The sequence below is a fragment of the Pezoporus wallicus genome, unplaced genomic scaffold (assembly GCF_028554395.1).
Source record: "Pezoporus wallicus isolate ANWC-B61680 ecotype Strahan unplaced genomic scaffold, APGP_CSIRO_Pwel_v1 contig_8108, whole genome shotgun sequence".
Taxonomy (NCBI): Eukaryota; Metazoa; Chordata; class Aves; order Psittaciformes; family Psittacidae; genus Pezoporus; species Pezoporus wallicus.
Genome location: NW_026638088.1, coordinates 2,449,900 through 2,465,396, shown reverse-complemented (window position 1 = coordinate 2,465,396; position 15,497 = coordinate 2,449,900). Strand labels below are relative to the sequence as shown.

Sequence of the window (15,497 nt, the reverse complement as noted above, 5' to 3'; positions counted from 1 at the left end):
TGTAGCCAAAACACATTATTCCTTACAGCAAAACAGGTGTTACACAGTAATTAAAAAAATACTCATTTATAGATGACAGGTTCAGAGAGTGGAAGCCAAGGAAAAGCCAACATTTCCAGTAAAGCTCTCTGAATCTCCAGTTTTTGTTTCCATCCTATACTAGAGGAAGTACCTCTGCTACCTACCAGATCTGTAGGCGTTCCAGACCCCAAACATTATAACTTGACATGACCAAATCCACATTAAAAATCCATATCTGTTTTGCTATTGTACAGTTCTACTCCTAAAATGTACCAATACTCAGCACTGAGACTCTAAGGATTAGCAATCAAAGGTTGCAAACTGTACCTGTGCAACTTTAAAGGTATCAATAACTATAAAAACCTTGCATCAATCCTAAGTGTTTCCCTGAACTGGTCAGACAGCAAGGCAGGGATCAAACCCCTTTAAAATAAAACCCACTAAAACCAGAACATCTTCAATCTATGAAGTGAAATCTGCAAAGCAATTACTTCAATTGCTCAATCTGCCAGGCAGATTCTCTTGCCTGGCAATTCATCTGGAGAGTTTGTCTCAAATATCCCAAATTCTATAGAGGATGTTCAAATACTTTCAATACTTTTGGTATTTTCAGCCTTTGGTCAGTCTGGGGGAGAACAAATAATCTGAATGTATCTGAAGGTTAGACAACTTTTCCAAATTTCTTCATGCTCAATGTTATAAAAGCCAGAGCATGTCTGAGAAACAACTTAATTCATATCAGGTGCTGACTTTTTCCTCAATCATAGCTTCAACATTTATTTATAAAGTATATGTTGGCATTCAGACTTTGATGCTATCAGCTTCCTTTTGTTTAAGTGTATTAGTTTATTTTAAGACTGTCAAAACCAGTTAATTATACTCTACAATCAAACAAGAAGTGACATAATATAACAAATTACCCGATCTGCTAATCCCCCAGGAACAATTGTTCTTACAACTACTCCACTCGATTTTCCTCCGACAATTCCAAAGCCTAATCCTGAACCATCGTTAATCAGCTCAACGTCTTCAATGTGGCCCCAGTGAATCTGCAATTAATAGAAACAGGAGATTTTAATTTCATCTGATCTTTAATGTTTCTCACTTTCACATGTACCAGGAATGAGAATTAATCAGAGCAATTTTCTCTCCCTGCCCCACATATTGGAGATCTGTTGGATTTTGTTCAGTCAGCTTCATTTCCTTATAAATACGCAGTGGGATTTCTCATCTGTTTTTAAACATACACTTTGTCCTTTGCTTTCAGGATAACAGGATACTAGGAAAAAAAATCTTGACTAAGAAAAACCAATTTCAAGATTTTCTTGCCAAAACGAAAACTATCCTTTTACTTTTTCATAAATCAAGAGTATTACAAACAACAGAGAAAAACAGAGGCTTGCACTGGCCTAGTTTTCACTTAGCATTGCCCAGATTCTTATTTCTGTTATTTCACTTACACACTCTAAACACCACCAGTACATGCTGAATTAATAGCGCAGTACGATGTTCTGCCATACTGAATTGGAAGCATGTTTCTAAGCTACACTGTACCATGACCTTATGTTCTACAAGACAATCTGAAAATAACAAAGCTGTTAAGCAACCCAAACCCAGCCAATGTTTCTGTCAGATTAGTATCTCATAGAAACCAAAATGGAGCAAAGTAGGCAGATTTAAGTCTTCTGTGAATAAAGGATTTATTAGCATACTGAAAATCTTTGCCAAAGCCAGTTAAATATCATAAAAGTAGTTTAAAGACCCCCTGTAGAGAGATATATTTGTATTTTATTTTGTTAGTCTGTTCAGTGCAGATCTTTCAATGAAAAAGCAGTTAAAGTTTAATTCTTTAAAATTTTCAGTGCAATAAACAATATTGATTATCCACTAAAACCTTCAGATTTCACTAGCTCTGGAATAATCATGAAGGAAATAATTACTGAGAATAAGGAAAAGCACTGCTCTTAAGCAGATTTTCAACAAAACCTACTAGCATAATAAATTAAGATTCCAATACTGCAAACCGTGGATTTAGGTGTGCAGTTCAACCAAATTCAGTGAAGCCACCTGGACCATATGGTTTGAACGCAGATGGAAGTTCAGCCCTACCTTATTACATGTCCCACTGACAATCCCTCCTTGGTCAAGAAAACAAAAGGGTTCACAATCAATGTAATTTGTAACTAAACAGGGATTGAGAGGTTCTTTAGCAGATACTTTTTGTTTGTTTTTAAAGCAAAGACAAGGCTTTTTGTTTTGAGAAGTTTAAGTTAAAATTTGTTGGGGTATTTCAAGCAGTGTTCAGGACAGGTTATGTTTACAGTCTTTTAAGATGTAATCAGAGCATCTTTAATTGCTGAGCACAACTAAGTTTCAGCTGGGTATACATGTAAAATGCTTTACCCAGCCTATGCTGAACAGACCCTGCTGTCAAGAATATGTTGAGCTACTACAGCTTCTGCTATCCCCAAAAAACCCAAGATCTATTTTATAACAACCTCACACAGCTTTGCAAAGGCAGCCTTATACTTATTGCATGATCAGTCTAAACGAAATGTCATCACATAGAAAATCTGATTAAAGAAAAAAAATCCCTATATGCAAAGCTTGCTAACACAAACATAACCACAAAAAAAAATATCCAGCATAGTTCAAAATCTGATTTTGACAGTATTACAATAACTCACAGTCTCAGGTGGATTTATATCACTTAATAAGACAGCTGAAGTTCTGCTGTTCCCTTGAACTGGCTCCCTAGCCACAATCAGATGTAGGGAGCCTGTGGCTTGCTGGAGGAGGGCAATAGCGTGCTGATGGGAAATGTTCTGATCCAATGGGGTGCAATTAATGGCCAGTATGTGGTCGTTTTCCTTTAGTCTTTGATCCCTGAACAAAACATTGAAAGAAAATGTAAAATGCAGCATAGTGACTTCACAAGAGGCTTGTGTAATTTAAATAAGAATATGCAAAATACACAATTATGCAAGGTTAAATATTTATATATTTTTTAAAATCCGGCTATTAGACTGACTTCACCAACACCCAAACTACATGCAATGTATTGTGTTCCAACCTTAACGCAGTACAGACACGTGCTCAATATTTTCCTTTGCTTCTATTCAAAATTCCATTAAATTCCCTCATCTTTTCTTGATAATATTGAATTACAGGGCATGAAAAAAAATATTTTTGTAGTTACAGAATGAACTAGGAACTATTCTTCATTAAGTTTAGCACTACATGATACTATCTCCAAGTACGCACAACTCAAGCTATGATACTGGTTTATATCATTATTTAATCTAAAGATTGTCGAGCTGCATATTTTTATTTTACTCAGAATTTACAGTATCAAACTTCAGGCATGAAACTTCCTTTGAGCAATACACAGTTCAAGTTATACCTTGAGATAATACACAATGTCACAGTTAATTCACCCTAGTGATGAATTTAGATTTGTGACAAGAGAGAAACCATCACTCATCTCCTTTGTTAAATATTCATTCTGAGCACGAGACCAAACAGTTACTTAGACAGACACTGCCTTCAAAGCTCTGTAGGAATCCAAAAAAAAGTCTCCAGGACATCTTGTCTCAGAAGCAAAATAGGAAGCCTGCTGGGGAAATTTATAAACTCCGAAACAATATAACTGCACATCTTAACTAACGCATTTTAAACCTCCTTTTTATCATGCGACGTTGAAGATGTTTCCCAGAAATGACTTTCTTCAAGCATGAACCATATTTTAGATTCTCTCATCAAAGAAAGTGAGCAGCAGGTCATCAAATCCTAAAGTGAGATATTCACCCTCCTTTGACATCCGGATCAGTCCATCTGTCTCCACTTTGAAAGAGCCTAATATGCTTTTCTTTAAGAGTTCTCTGGTGTGTTCTCTGTGGGCCCATAGCCATTATCATTCCAACCTCTCCCCACTCTTTTTGTCATCCTGTGTTGGCACTTCCTGACATGTGTTATTTAAAAAGTGACACCAATGACTTGAAATCTAGACACATTTTCTTGAAACATAATTCCAAGCACTGCATTTGTCTCATGCCAACTCTTGTGGTTTTACAATCACATTTTATTTTTAAAGGATTGCTCTGTCTTTTGTTGTTGGGTGAAAACCCACAGACAATACAGGAAGAAACTGCCTGAAGCCTTGATTCTATGATGACATCTGTGCAGGGATCTGCCGGGAGGACTGGATCTAAATTTACACAGGAAACAAACAGTAAAACCAACTATAAATAGGGTATTGTCATAGGCACATAAATAAAGAAACAAGGAGGGGGAAAATATTTCAGGGACACAATGCATAAAAAGAATCAAATGAAGGCTAATTTTTATTTGCCTTGTATTCTTTTCTGAGTTTTCTTTTGTTTTTTTAATCAGTTCTCAAGATTCTCTCAAGTGAGTCATGATTTCTGGAAATTCCATTTATGAATGGCTTAGATATTTAAAACTCATCAGAAAATCCAATCCTCAACACACAAGGCTGTTTAGTTGAAAAGCCAAAATTCAAGATACCACCATCAAAACACCCCACCAGATAACCCAGAAAAACATGTGAGTCTGATAGAGTTTTCAGTGTGAAAGTCATGACTTTTCCCTTCATGGAAACGCTGCAATTTTCCAATACAATTATAAAGATCTCACCTGTCAGCTATGCTTCCTGGCTGGACTTCCTTGACAAAGATACCAACTTCTCCCAAGCTGTGATTTTTAAGGGCAACCACGCTAAATCCAAGACCTCCAACAGAAGGCTTTTCAATCTTTATTGATTCTATTTGCCTCCCCTAATAAAAGAGAAAAATATATACTAATTTTTAATGCAATACAATGAGCTAATTTAAGATTTATGAACACCCAGAGAATTATTCGCCTCCTAAGACTAAACAAAGGCAAAATACTGAATATGTTATTTCTATAAAAGCTCCTCCATTTATTATTTTTAATATAGCAAAGTATTGGATATGTGAGTACTCTGAGGTTCTGAAACCTCAGGGAATTTAAGAGCTGCTTTCACACTTCATTCACATTATGAGATGAATTCCAAACTGGATGAAAACTATGAACGAAGTGCTGTCTAGAGCAATATATTTGGGATTTCTGGAAACGCTGCATAGCTAAACTAAATGACTTGTCTTTTGGCTCCCCTTGTGTTTAACGCTGATTTTTAGGTGTGTGTTCAAAAGATTGCAGCTTTTAAATAAAGAACTTAATTTCCTTCCCCTCCGTGCAACTTCACACTAAATGCTACAAAGAGCTGGCTTTTGTGAAAAGCTGCTTGCTTTTCAGTTCTAATAGAAGATTTCTGGGGGTGTTTACTGGGAAATATTACTTAGATAATGCACTGCCATCACAGCTGGTTTATCTAAAATAATGTGCAGTCCTCACTGCTAAATCTTTTATCTGATGAGTTAATGACACAGTAATGAGAAGAGTTCTGCTCAAAATATTACAGCTACATTAAGGTAGGCAATTAGCAACAGTTACTTACTATAGCAAGGCCTGAGTAACCAATTACATTAATGGTTCAAAGTAACACAGAACAATACATTTGTGGTATAAACGCCAATCCCACATGGGTGGTGTCTGCACCTGTACAACTTCCATAAGCATCTGGTACATGCTACATCACGTTAATGATATCAGCATCTGCCTGGCAAAGTTCAGACGCACTAAATGAAGAGTTAAATAAAATATTACACGCCAGGTCTTTTAATCATTTGCACTGTCCATATATTAACCAAGTTGGGACATTTCCAATTTAAAATGTGCTTGATAAAAGAAGTCTCTCCATCAAAATAAGTTTAAGCAGAAAATGTCCATTTTCAATTAAGTGTCATCAAGCACCCAAAACATTTTCTGGCAACTGGAGTTTCTTACCTACATTAGTGCCTTTGGTACAAAGGCAAAAAAAAACATGGCAAAAAAAAGAAAAACAATAACAAACCCAAACACCAAACCACTGCATGATCTTTCACAGGGCAAAGTTATCCTCAGCACTTCTACTCTCTTACTGCCTAGGAGGCACCACACTCCCAGATACACAGCAAAAAAGCATGTTTGAAAATGCACTACAAAAGCCTGGAAGAAGAAAAATTTTTGACTTTCAAGGAAAATAAGTTTGGTTCACTAAACCTGAAAGCCTTACCTTTGCCATCTGTTGGATGATTTGGTTAAATTCATTAACTCCCAGGTTTGGAGTGAAGGTAGACGCTTTGGGTTCAAGTGAACTGCATGGTGTATACCCGCTCCCAGCAGCAATTGATTTGTCAGCAAAGACTAGCAGCCCTCTCTTGGTAAAATCAAAATCTACAGAACGGTCAGGAGGCATATAATTGAGCTGTTGAAAATTAACAAAGATGTAGAAAAACTATTAAGAGATTCTTACATATATCATTTTGTGTGAAGACTGCCGAAGAAGAAAGCATACATATGCTCATAGATGCCTATTAACACAAATATACTCACCTGTATAAATAAGGCAATGTTAATATATAAGCTATAACCAAGCCACCAAGTTTAAACTGTTTTTCAGGAGGAAAGTTCCCTCAATGTTTCAGCTGTGTTTCTAGTCCACTCATTTTCTCTATTTCTGTCATGATGCTTCCTTGCCTGGCCCATTATTCTCTTTTCACCCTAATATTCCAGAAACAGCACGTGCAAAAAGCACCGAACATTAAAGAATCACTCAAGTGCTGTTGAAACTGTCAGGCAAACCTAGACAGATTTGGCACAAGAATCTGTTTTTTTTAAGAGCCACTTAGTCACTCTGGAGCCAAAGGCCTGCTCTCTATTATCTCCTTCCCAGAGAGAGCCTGGGGTACAAACTACCCACCCTTGGCCATGCTATTATTGCTAAAACTTGCAGTTCAATTTCCAGTCTGACAGATAATGAAGAAATGAAGAAATATTCCCAGTGCAACATAGGAAACTGAAAAGTCCCATTCTGAATGGGATTGCTCTAGGATTCTGTCAGACACAGAATCCTAGAATGGTTTGGACTGGATGGGACCTTAAAGTTCATCTAGTTCCAGCCCCTTGCCATTGGCAGGGACACCTTCCACTAGAGCAGGTTGCTCCAAGCCGGCCTTGAACACTGCACCGAGGATGGGACATATATATTTAAAAACATGCTTTAAAAGAATTTAAAGAAAACTTACATTTTCTAGATATGATAATTCTGGACATTCTGAATATAAAATCTATTATGCCACTGTCACAAAGTATGATCTTTGATAAATGATCTTAGGGCAGTAGCAGCAGAGACAGGGACTGCTGCTGCTTAAGACATGCTAAGTTAGTCCCTGTTTTTAAGTTTGCCTGCCTGACTCTGATAACTGCATGGTGAGACCTGTTCGTGCAGAGGTGTCACTGATGCCCATGTCCACAAAATCTAAGGGTCAGTTAGCATTATAAACCAATTCACACAAGGACCTTCCACTGCTGAAGCCAAGTCATTTAAAGCTAGCCCCTTGCCATTGGGTGGTGCAGACAAACAGCATCAGTACATCTGCATCAGAGCTTGGCAAATCTTCAGGAGTGGTTTCCTAGATTTTTTTTTTCCCAAAGCAGGTTAAACATTCTTGTACAAGTCAGCAGGAACTAAGTGATGATGTTTTTTAAGGAGAAAAGATGCTGCCAGTTAGCTGATAAACAGTATTTAACTTCTGTGAAAAACAAAGGATCCCAGTTCCAACTGTGTTCAGAACCCAAAACACTAGAGCTGATGTTTTTTGCAGATGCTTTTTTCCAGCTGACGTGGTTCTCAACACCCGCCTCTTCTGCATCCCTTTCAAAGCATGTTGCCCTATGACCTGTTTGTGGCAATATCACTTCTCTTTTCAGTAGTGGCTCTGTAGATACTAACTTGACCAAAACAAAAAGCCCAACATTCACTCACACCAAGTCACAGCTGATTAATGAGAGTGCCCTCATTAACACCCACCTACATACTCTGTTTTGCATTCCAATTTCACCATAGTTATCATCCCACCAACAACTGTCATTTTACACTCACCTGCTCTTTCAGCTGCTTGATGGATTGCTGGAGAGTCAGGATCTGGTTAAACAAAGGGCTCCTGAGTGTGTTATGTAGAAGAGTCAGGTTTTCAGCATGTTGGGAATCTCTCTTCTCATGCAGTTTTGCTTGCAGACGATCAAGGATCTGCAGCACCTGCTGTTTGTCTGCACCACAAAGCAATACATGTTAGGAATGAAGCTTCATTCCACACTGGGTAACAAGAGTAATCACTTTCAGGCTACATACCTGCAGCAGGATTTTCAGGCATGGTGAAGGGTATTTTTAGAATTGCTCAGGATAACCTAGATGAGGTTTAAAAAGAAATCAAATGAATAGATTACATACACAAGCAGAATGTTAACAGATACACAGTCAACAAATTCAGTAATGAAATACTAAGCTAACTATAACAAGTTTAAGAAAAGTACTACTATGCCTGTGGTTTACAGCAAGTATTCAACAAAGCTCTCGATATAGTTGCGCTGCAGCCTCAGCACATCCCCAAATCCATCCTTGTCCTGTGTGTTTTCCTTCCATACCCTGGGAGGAATATGAACAACTCTTTCAAATATGAGTAAAAATGCATGTTATAAAAACCTGGTTTCGGTTATAAAAATCAGGTTATTATCCACAAAAACTAAAACACAGCTGTGTTCAACCAAATCATTTTGAATATGGACATTAAAGTTGTGATCTTTCAAATACACATACAGTTAAAATCTTTTTTTTTAAAAAAGAGACTTTCCACCCCATTAATTATTGTAGACAGTATTCTTATCACGACAGCTAAGCCCTGCTGCATGGCAACATAGGAGAAACCTTGCATCTCCATATAAAACAATGAAGTTCCCTCCACTCACAAGACAACATAGTATTGAGGCCCCAAATTGGCCAAATCAACCTCTATTCCAACAAATTCCTAAGGGAGTTCAATTCTAATCACAGCCCTGGTGCTGCGCAGGTGAAAGAAGCCTATTCCCTTCTGTTACAGAAGCTTGCCTTTCTCTTTTCTATGCACATGACAAGCTTTTAAGGAACAGAATATCCTTTATCACGCTCCTCCACAGTGCCAAACGGAACAGGTCCCCAGCTGGGGCTGAGGCCTAGATGGCAGTATGAAAACAACAGGCTTGCAATTAGCAGCGATGATAAATTTGTACCCTTACTTGCATGTTATTACGCTGATGTGGAGCCTGTCATTCTGAAACCCATCAAGGCATTTAGACCAAAACACATAAGAAACAAGATTTCTGCCCTTGGTACAAGCTCCTCTGAAAGAAGCCAGCCATTTCATAGCACAATTCATTTTAACTCTACCCAGCATATAACTTTGTAATTTTAGAATAATGTATTTGTAATTATTTTGGAACATAAATAGCCACATATATCTATCTCAGCATATATACAAAGCTCAGTATTTACTTTTTAATCTTGCAATTCAAGTGTAGAAAGGGTCATATGCATCTGAATGTGACACCAGGATAAGCAAAGCCCCAGGGGTTTCTCCCAGCAGGATCCCTGATCTTTCAGCTCTGCCCCTGATGCTGTCTGTGATCACACTGAAAACATCTTGAGCTCTGGGAGGACACTTATATTTAATGAAATATTAATTATGCAGGTGAAAAGCTTCTCCTAAAGATTCAGATTAAGTTGATTTACCTAATTTAAACAACAAAACAAACCAGCAGAGGTTTGTCACAGAGCACAATTGCAGATTTATGCACCTTTACTGTATCTGAGCAGCTTTGGCTCCTGGAGGGATTCCTGCAGCACTTGGTGGGTTTGCATGCTTTCCACCCAAGGCCAAGCAAAATGAACCACTTTGTGAGACTATTAACAGATTTAGGAGGTCATTTTAAATCAAACTCACAGCAAGAGTTGAAGCAGCAAACCCATAGAACCCCTGACAGATTTTCAGGAACGCATCTGAACTTTTGTGAGAGCTGTAGCTTTATTTTCTTTTCCATTTGAAATAAAACACTTCTAAGAGCACAGGAGCCTTTGATTCTATGCTGAGACCTGATTCTGAAGAACAGATGAAAACACCATTTCCTTACACACTCCCGAGTCTTCATCTAAACCAAAAAGGCAAAACTTAACCTCTTTGACTAAAAATGCTGCATGAATCTTAACAAAACAGGACAAAGAATATGGAAATTTGTTCTTTCTTCCCAGTTTAACTTCCCTTCCATTCACTTCCCTCCTCTGTTTTTCTACCTCATATCAGCAGTTAAAAGAGGGGAAAAGAGAAAGCCCTAAAGCAAGCAAAACAGTACCAGAAAGGGATGCAAAGTAACTCCTGTGAGGAAAAGTGGCTTGAAGCACCTTTAAACCAGCATCAGGGCAAAGAAAAGATGAAACCCAGAAAAGAAATCCAGCATGGCAGTAAATAATGATGACTTGACAGCACCATGCCCATCTAATAGTTGAAGCCAAGAGGCTGGTCCAGCTCTCCTGCCTTCTTTCATGTATTTTGTTCTTCCCTTTCCATCTGCGCTTGCACTCATTCATCTGATCCCATAGTGGGCTGGAACAGGGAGCTAAACACGCAGGACAAACCCTTCACGTTTTGGTAGGGTAAGCTTTCAGCCCAGCTGGCTCTCAAGTGCCAGCACTGGCACACAGGAGGGTGCTGAGAAGTGCCAGGGCAGCAGGACCACACCTTGAAGCAGCAGCTGAGCTGCACTGGCAAACTGCATGCCGAGAAACAGCCTGCGTCATTCAAACCAGCCTCAAAGCACCGCACTGACAGTCCCCAAGATTAATCTGTTTTTCCATTACAGCGGGGGTAACAATAGCAATTATGGCAATGGACACAGCTCCAAGAAAGAAACATTTAGGCAGAAAAACATAGGTAAGAGATCTAGGCTCCATCTAGTCCCCTGGAGAAGGAGGTGCAGAAGAGTGGGGGGAAGATTAAAGGAAGTTGAGCTGCTCCAAAGCATTGCTAAGAGCCACTGCAGACCACCCTGTGCCGGTGGACGCCAAAGTGGACCTCAAGTCCAGTTGGTGTAACAGCTGAAGTTTACACAGCACTTTGGGACTCCTCGTGATCAAAGCTGGCCTCCAGCCAGCTTGCAGTGCTTTTTACTGATTATTTGTGTGTGTGCAATATGTTAAAACCACCCTCAGTATTACTTTGTTCTCCTCTCTTTCTTAAAAAAGAGAGTTCAGGGTGGGGGGAAAAGAAGTGTGTTATATTTTAAAGTAAACATCGTTGTCTTGTGTGTGGGGATCTCTGAAAACATAAACTAATATAAAATTTTCAAGTAATGTATAATTGAGGACAGGTCTCTATGACTAGCTTTTGGGCACCAGAGAAACACAAAACTCCATGCGCTATTGAGCTGTTTTAGGAGCCCAAGCAGTTTATCATTAAATAAATTCCAAACACCAGAGCTAAATCCAAGCAGGGTGTCAACAGACAGTTGCTAAATCAGGAGGTCCACTCCTAGGTGATAATTATGAAGAGTGATCCAAAACACTTTGGCTTGGCATGTTAAAATCAGTGCACCCACTCCTCATTCAACTTCCTTAGCTCCATTCTCTGATTTCTAGAGCCACTGATTTATCTTATTGGTAGACAAAACTGCAAACCTCTGTTCAAAATTTGCGTCAGAACTCCCAGGATAACTGTAAAATCATTGATAAAATAATGAATTTCAGACAGTTCAGTGTTTTTTAGCACCAGAAAAAAAGCCAGCCCAACCCACACCCCAGCAGAGCGTGCATCTGGGTTTTGACTGTCTTCACTTCTGAGATTTGAACTCAACGCATCATAGGGAGTGGGAAAGTTTCATGAGGTTTTGTATGAAATCCCAAGACTTGGATCTTCTTCAAAAGCAGACCAAGAAAAAAAGGAATTCCCCCATGCTGATGCCAGCAGAGGTCATCACAAGAGCTGAAAGGTTTAAGTCTTCCATTGCCATCACCCCCCTGCCAGACGCCAATCAGAAACCACAGAATGGTTTGAGTTGGAAGGGCCCTTAAAGCTCATCCAGTTCCAACTCCCTGTCACGGGCAGGGACACCTTCCACTAGAGCAGCTTGCTCCAAGCCCTGTCCAACCTGGCCTTGAACACTGCCAGGGACAGGTCAGCTAGTGACTGATATGGTGCACACTACCTTCCTCATCAGAGAGAGCTCAGACCTGGAAAACTTCAGCCCAAACAGTTTTAAATTTGCTAAAGGCAAAACAAAGGGAAAGCAACATTTGTTGGTGTGGTCTTAATCCTAAATTGCCCTTACACAGCATCACTTATACCTCGAGATACTAGAAACTGCATGGTTCACACGCCATCAGGCAACTACGTCCTGTGAAAAAACACTGTTTCAACACATATTTTGCTGTCCTACGCGTTATGCTCCTTTTCCCACCCTGTTCTGAAACAATTCAGAACGTACAGAACAAGTCAGTCCAACCAAGCTTAGCATGCACACACCTCTCAGATGAAACGACCAAAACCTGCTGCACTGCGCAGCGCTGCTGTAGAGTGTGTAGACTGCTCCAGGCACTTAAAGAAGAGAACAGCCAAACAGTGCTGTGAGTATCTGAACACAAATACACCACATCTCCAGGGTAAAGCAGGTCAAAGCTAAATATTGTTGAATATAAAAACCCTACTCCATGGGCAAACCGAGCGTGTCCTGCTGTTACCTATGATTAGTGACCATAAGATGGAAAGCAAAAAACAACCAAAACCTCCTCATGTACATGTCTCCATGTGGATGAAAATAAGCCTTACTCACTCCCAAGGCATGCTAACTTTCAACAAGCAGAACCTGAACTGCTGTGGACCTCAGCCTCTCGGGAAGCGCTGGTGTGGGTTGTCTCAAGTCTAAAAGAAGGGTGAGCTCATGCCGAAGCTGCTCTTCACAAAGCAACAACATGGCCTCAGAAACCTGTTCTCACAGAGCTCGTGGAAAACTTATTTCTGAGTTAGAAATATTGCCTTTTACTGAAGTTACTATGATGGTGGTGTAGGCAATAAACAAATCACTTCATGGGGGAACAGAGCTGTTAGACCTGGAACCATTCTGAATTTCTACGCTTCAAAAATCACAAGGAACACAAAAGAACTGTTTTCCTATTAATCACCCCTAAATAAAAACCTGCTTTGTTAATAACCTCTGAAGTTTGAGAGGCACTGATGGAAAGTGTTACAAACCACACGTCACTTGCCTAGCACCACCTCCTCTCCCCATCATGACACGGCCTCTCCAAGCAATGGAAACTATTTGCACAACACCAAGACAACTCCTGCCTCTTGGGACACTCCTTCAGGAGACATGAAGCTCTCCCCAGCCTTTATGGGGCTGTCAACGAGGCTCCGAGGGCCCTGGTGTCCAAAACCGAATGGGCATTGAGGTGGGAGTCTGTGGCAAGGGCAGGTACGCTGACCGTGGCAGTGCTCACATCCAGATATGGGTCAGGAGCTGAAGAAGCGAGGAGATGTAGGAAACTCTTCTCCAGAGGACCTACCCCACAACCAAGCACTAGCGCTGCCCGAAGAAGGAATTAAACCCCTCACAACAAGCTGACTCTACCTGCCGGAGGAGACATCCCCTCCCAGACACCACCACACCTGACGGCCCCAATGCGACGAGGGCAGCGAGGCCTCTCCTCAGGCCCTCACCGGCCGCCGCCCCTCCGCCCTTCCTTCAGCCCTCAGCCCCACTGCCGAAGTCATGTCCTCGGCAGCCTGAGGGGGCCCGGGGCCGCGACCGAGCCGACGGCGAGCAGGGGGCGGCGGCTCCCCTTGGCTCTGGGGACGCTGCTGAGGGGCCGGGACCGCGCGGTACCTGCGGGCGGGACGCGGCGCTGGTCGGAGTGGGGGGATGGCCGCCGGCTCTCACCTGGGCGGAAGCGGGAAGCGGCGGGCGAGCCCGCCTCACCTGCGGCGCAGGAAGCCGGGGCGGCGCGGCGGGAGAGCCGCCTCCCGAGGGACGGCCGGGCCGCAGCCCTCCGGCGGGGGAGGGACCGGCCCGCAGACAGCGGCCGGGCGGGCACGTAGCGCCCGTGCCCCGGCACGGCCCGGCCCGGCCCGGCGGGAGAAGCGCTGCTGCAGCAGCAAGCGGCCCCTGCCCGGCTTGGGGAGGCCCGAACCGCCTGCCGGGCGGCAACGGAGAGCCGTGACCTGAACTGGAGACTCAGAACAGGGCAGGGCCCGGCCTCTCCGTGCTGCTGCTGAGGGGTTTAGCTTAGGCATTGGGAAGAATTCTTCCCTGTGAGGGTGCTGAGGCGCTGGCACAGGGTGCCCAGAGAAGCTGTGGCTGCCCCATCCCTGGCAGTGTTCAAGGCCAGGTTGGACACAGGGGCTTGGAGCAAGCTGCTCTAGTGGAAGGGGTCCCTGCCCGTGGCAGGGGTTGGAGCTGAAGGAGCTTTAAGGGCCCTTACAACCCTAAACCATTCTATGAAGATGGGGACAGAGAATATGGGCTGAAGCTCCCAAACAGGACACTGAGTCTGGTCCCAGCAGCTAGTGGGAGCAGCTGCTTTGTGAAATGCAGACCTTAAAAGCAACGTAAATTCTCAGGCAATCCTGACTTGCCAGTGTATTTATAAATCACAGGCCTAAAGGGTATACCTGCCAGGATGGCCACCAGGCTCCCCAGTGAGGGAAAAGCGTGCATGTGGGTGTTGTTGAACAGTTTTGGGCTTTGGTTTCTTTTTTTTCTTATTCCCTTGCAGTAAATCAGTGTCCAAACATGAACTCAGAGCCGCTTTGAGCTCAAATTCCCAGAGGCGAGGCAAGCCTCAGCAGTGCAGCCCCTACACTTCCACAGAAGGGAACATCAAAAGCTGCAGGAGGACTGGGACTTGGATGGAGTTAAGGGGTCATAATACTTCCCCCCACAGAACACCAAGCTGGCAGTGCACAACTGCCTCCCACAGCACTCACCAGAACCAGCACTGCTCCTAACACCACTCTTGACACACCGTCTTACCCGTGGCTTTCAGGAGACCCGGCAGATTGCCTGCCATGGCAATAACAGCAAAGTTTTCCTACTGCTAGTTGGAATCACAGAATAGTTAGGGTTGGAAAGGACCTTAAGATCATCAAGTTCAACCCCCCTTGCCATGGGCAGGGACACCTCATACTAAAAATACTTTATACAATACTAATAGTTGCAAATATTGGGCAGCTACCAATTTAGGTGAAGTTAATTGCAGGAACTGTGGGTGCTTTCTACCTCTGAAACACGTACATTAGTCCACATTCAGGTTTTTAAAGATATATATGTACACAGACATAAAAAGGTCAAAGGAAACTCCAAAACCAATATGTATTCTACCTCATTTCACTAGCTCATTTGCAGATCTCATATAGCCCTTACAGCTGCATAGGGTAAGGGCTACAAAAGGTTTGGAAATTAATTTTACCTCTTTGGATTGTTTTCCCCTCATTCTAGTGCCCATTTTACTTGTACCAAGCGACAGCAGTTGC

At 42.0% G+C, this 15,497-nt stretch overlaps 1 protein-coding gene across 2 annotated transcripts in view; it reads right to left on the bottom strand.

The window, feature by feature from the left end:
• PATJ (PATJ crumbs cell polarity complex component) overlaps positions 1–8,369 on the bottom strand; it is a 148,830-nt gene extending 140,461 nt beyond the window's left edge. For both annotated transcript variants that reach the window (XM_057409336.1, XM_057409338.1), the window contains exons 1-6: positions 8,297–8,369; positions 8,048–8,214; positions 6,179–6,370; positions 4,678–4,817; positions 2,709–2,907; positions 942–1,070 (exon numbers count right to left, since the gene is read on the bottom strand). In XM_057409336.1, the coding sequence (XP_057265319.1) occupies positions 942–1,070; positions 2,709–2,907; positions 4,678–4,817; positions 6,179–6,370; positions 8,048–8,214; positions 8,297–8,318 (849 nt within the window). In that variant the 5' untranslated portion in view covers positions 8,319–8,369. The remainder of the gene's footprint in view (positions 1–941; positions 1,071–2,708; positions 2,908–4,677; positions 4,818–6,178; positions 6,371–8,047; positions 8,215–8,296) is intronic.
• Positions 8,370–15,497: the final 7,128 nt, after the last annotated feature.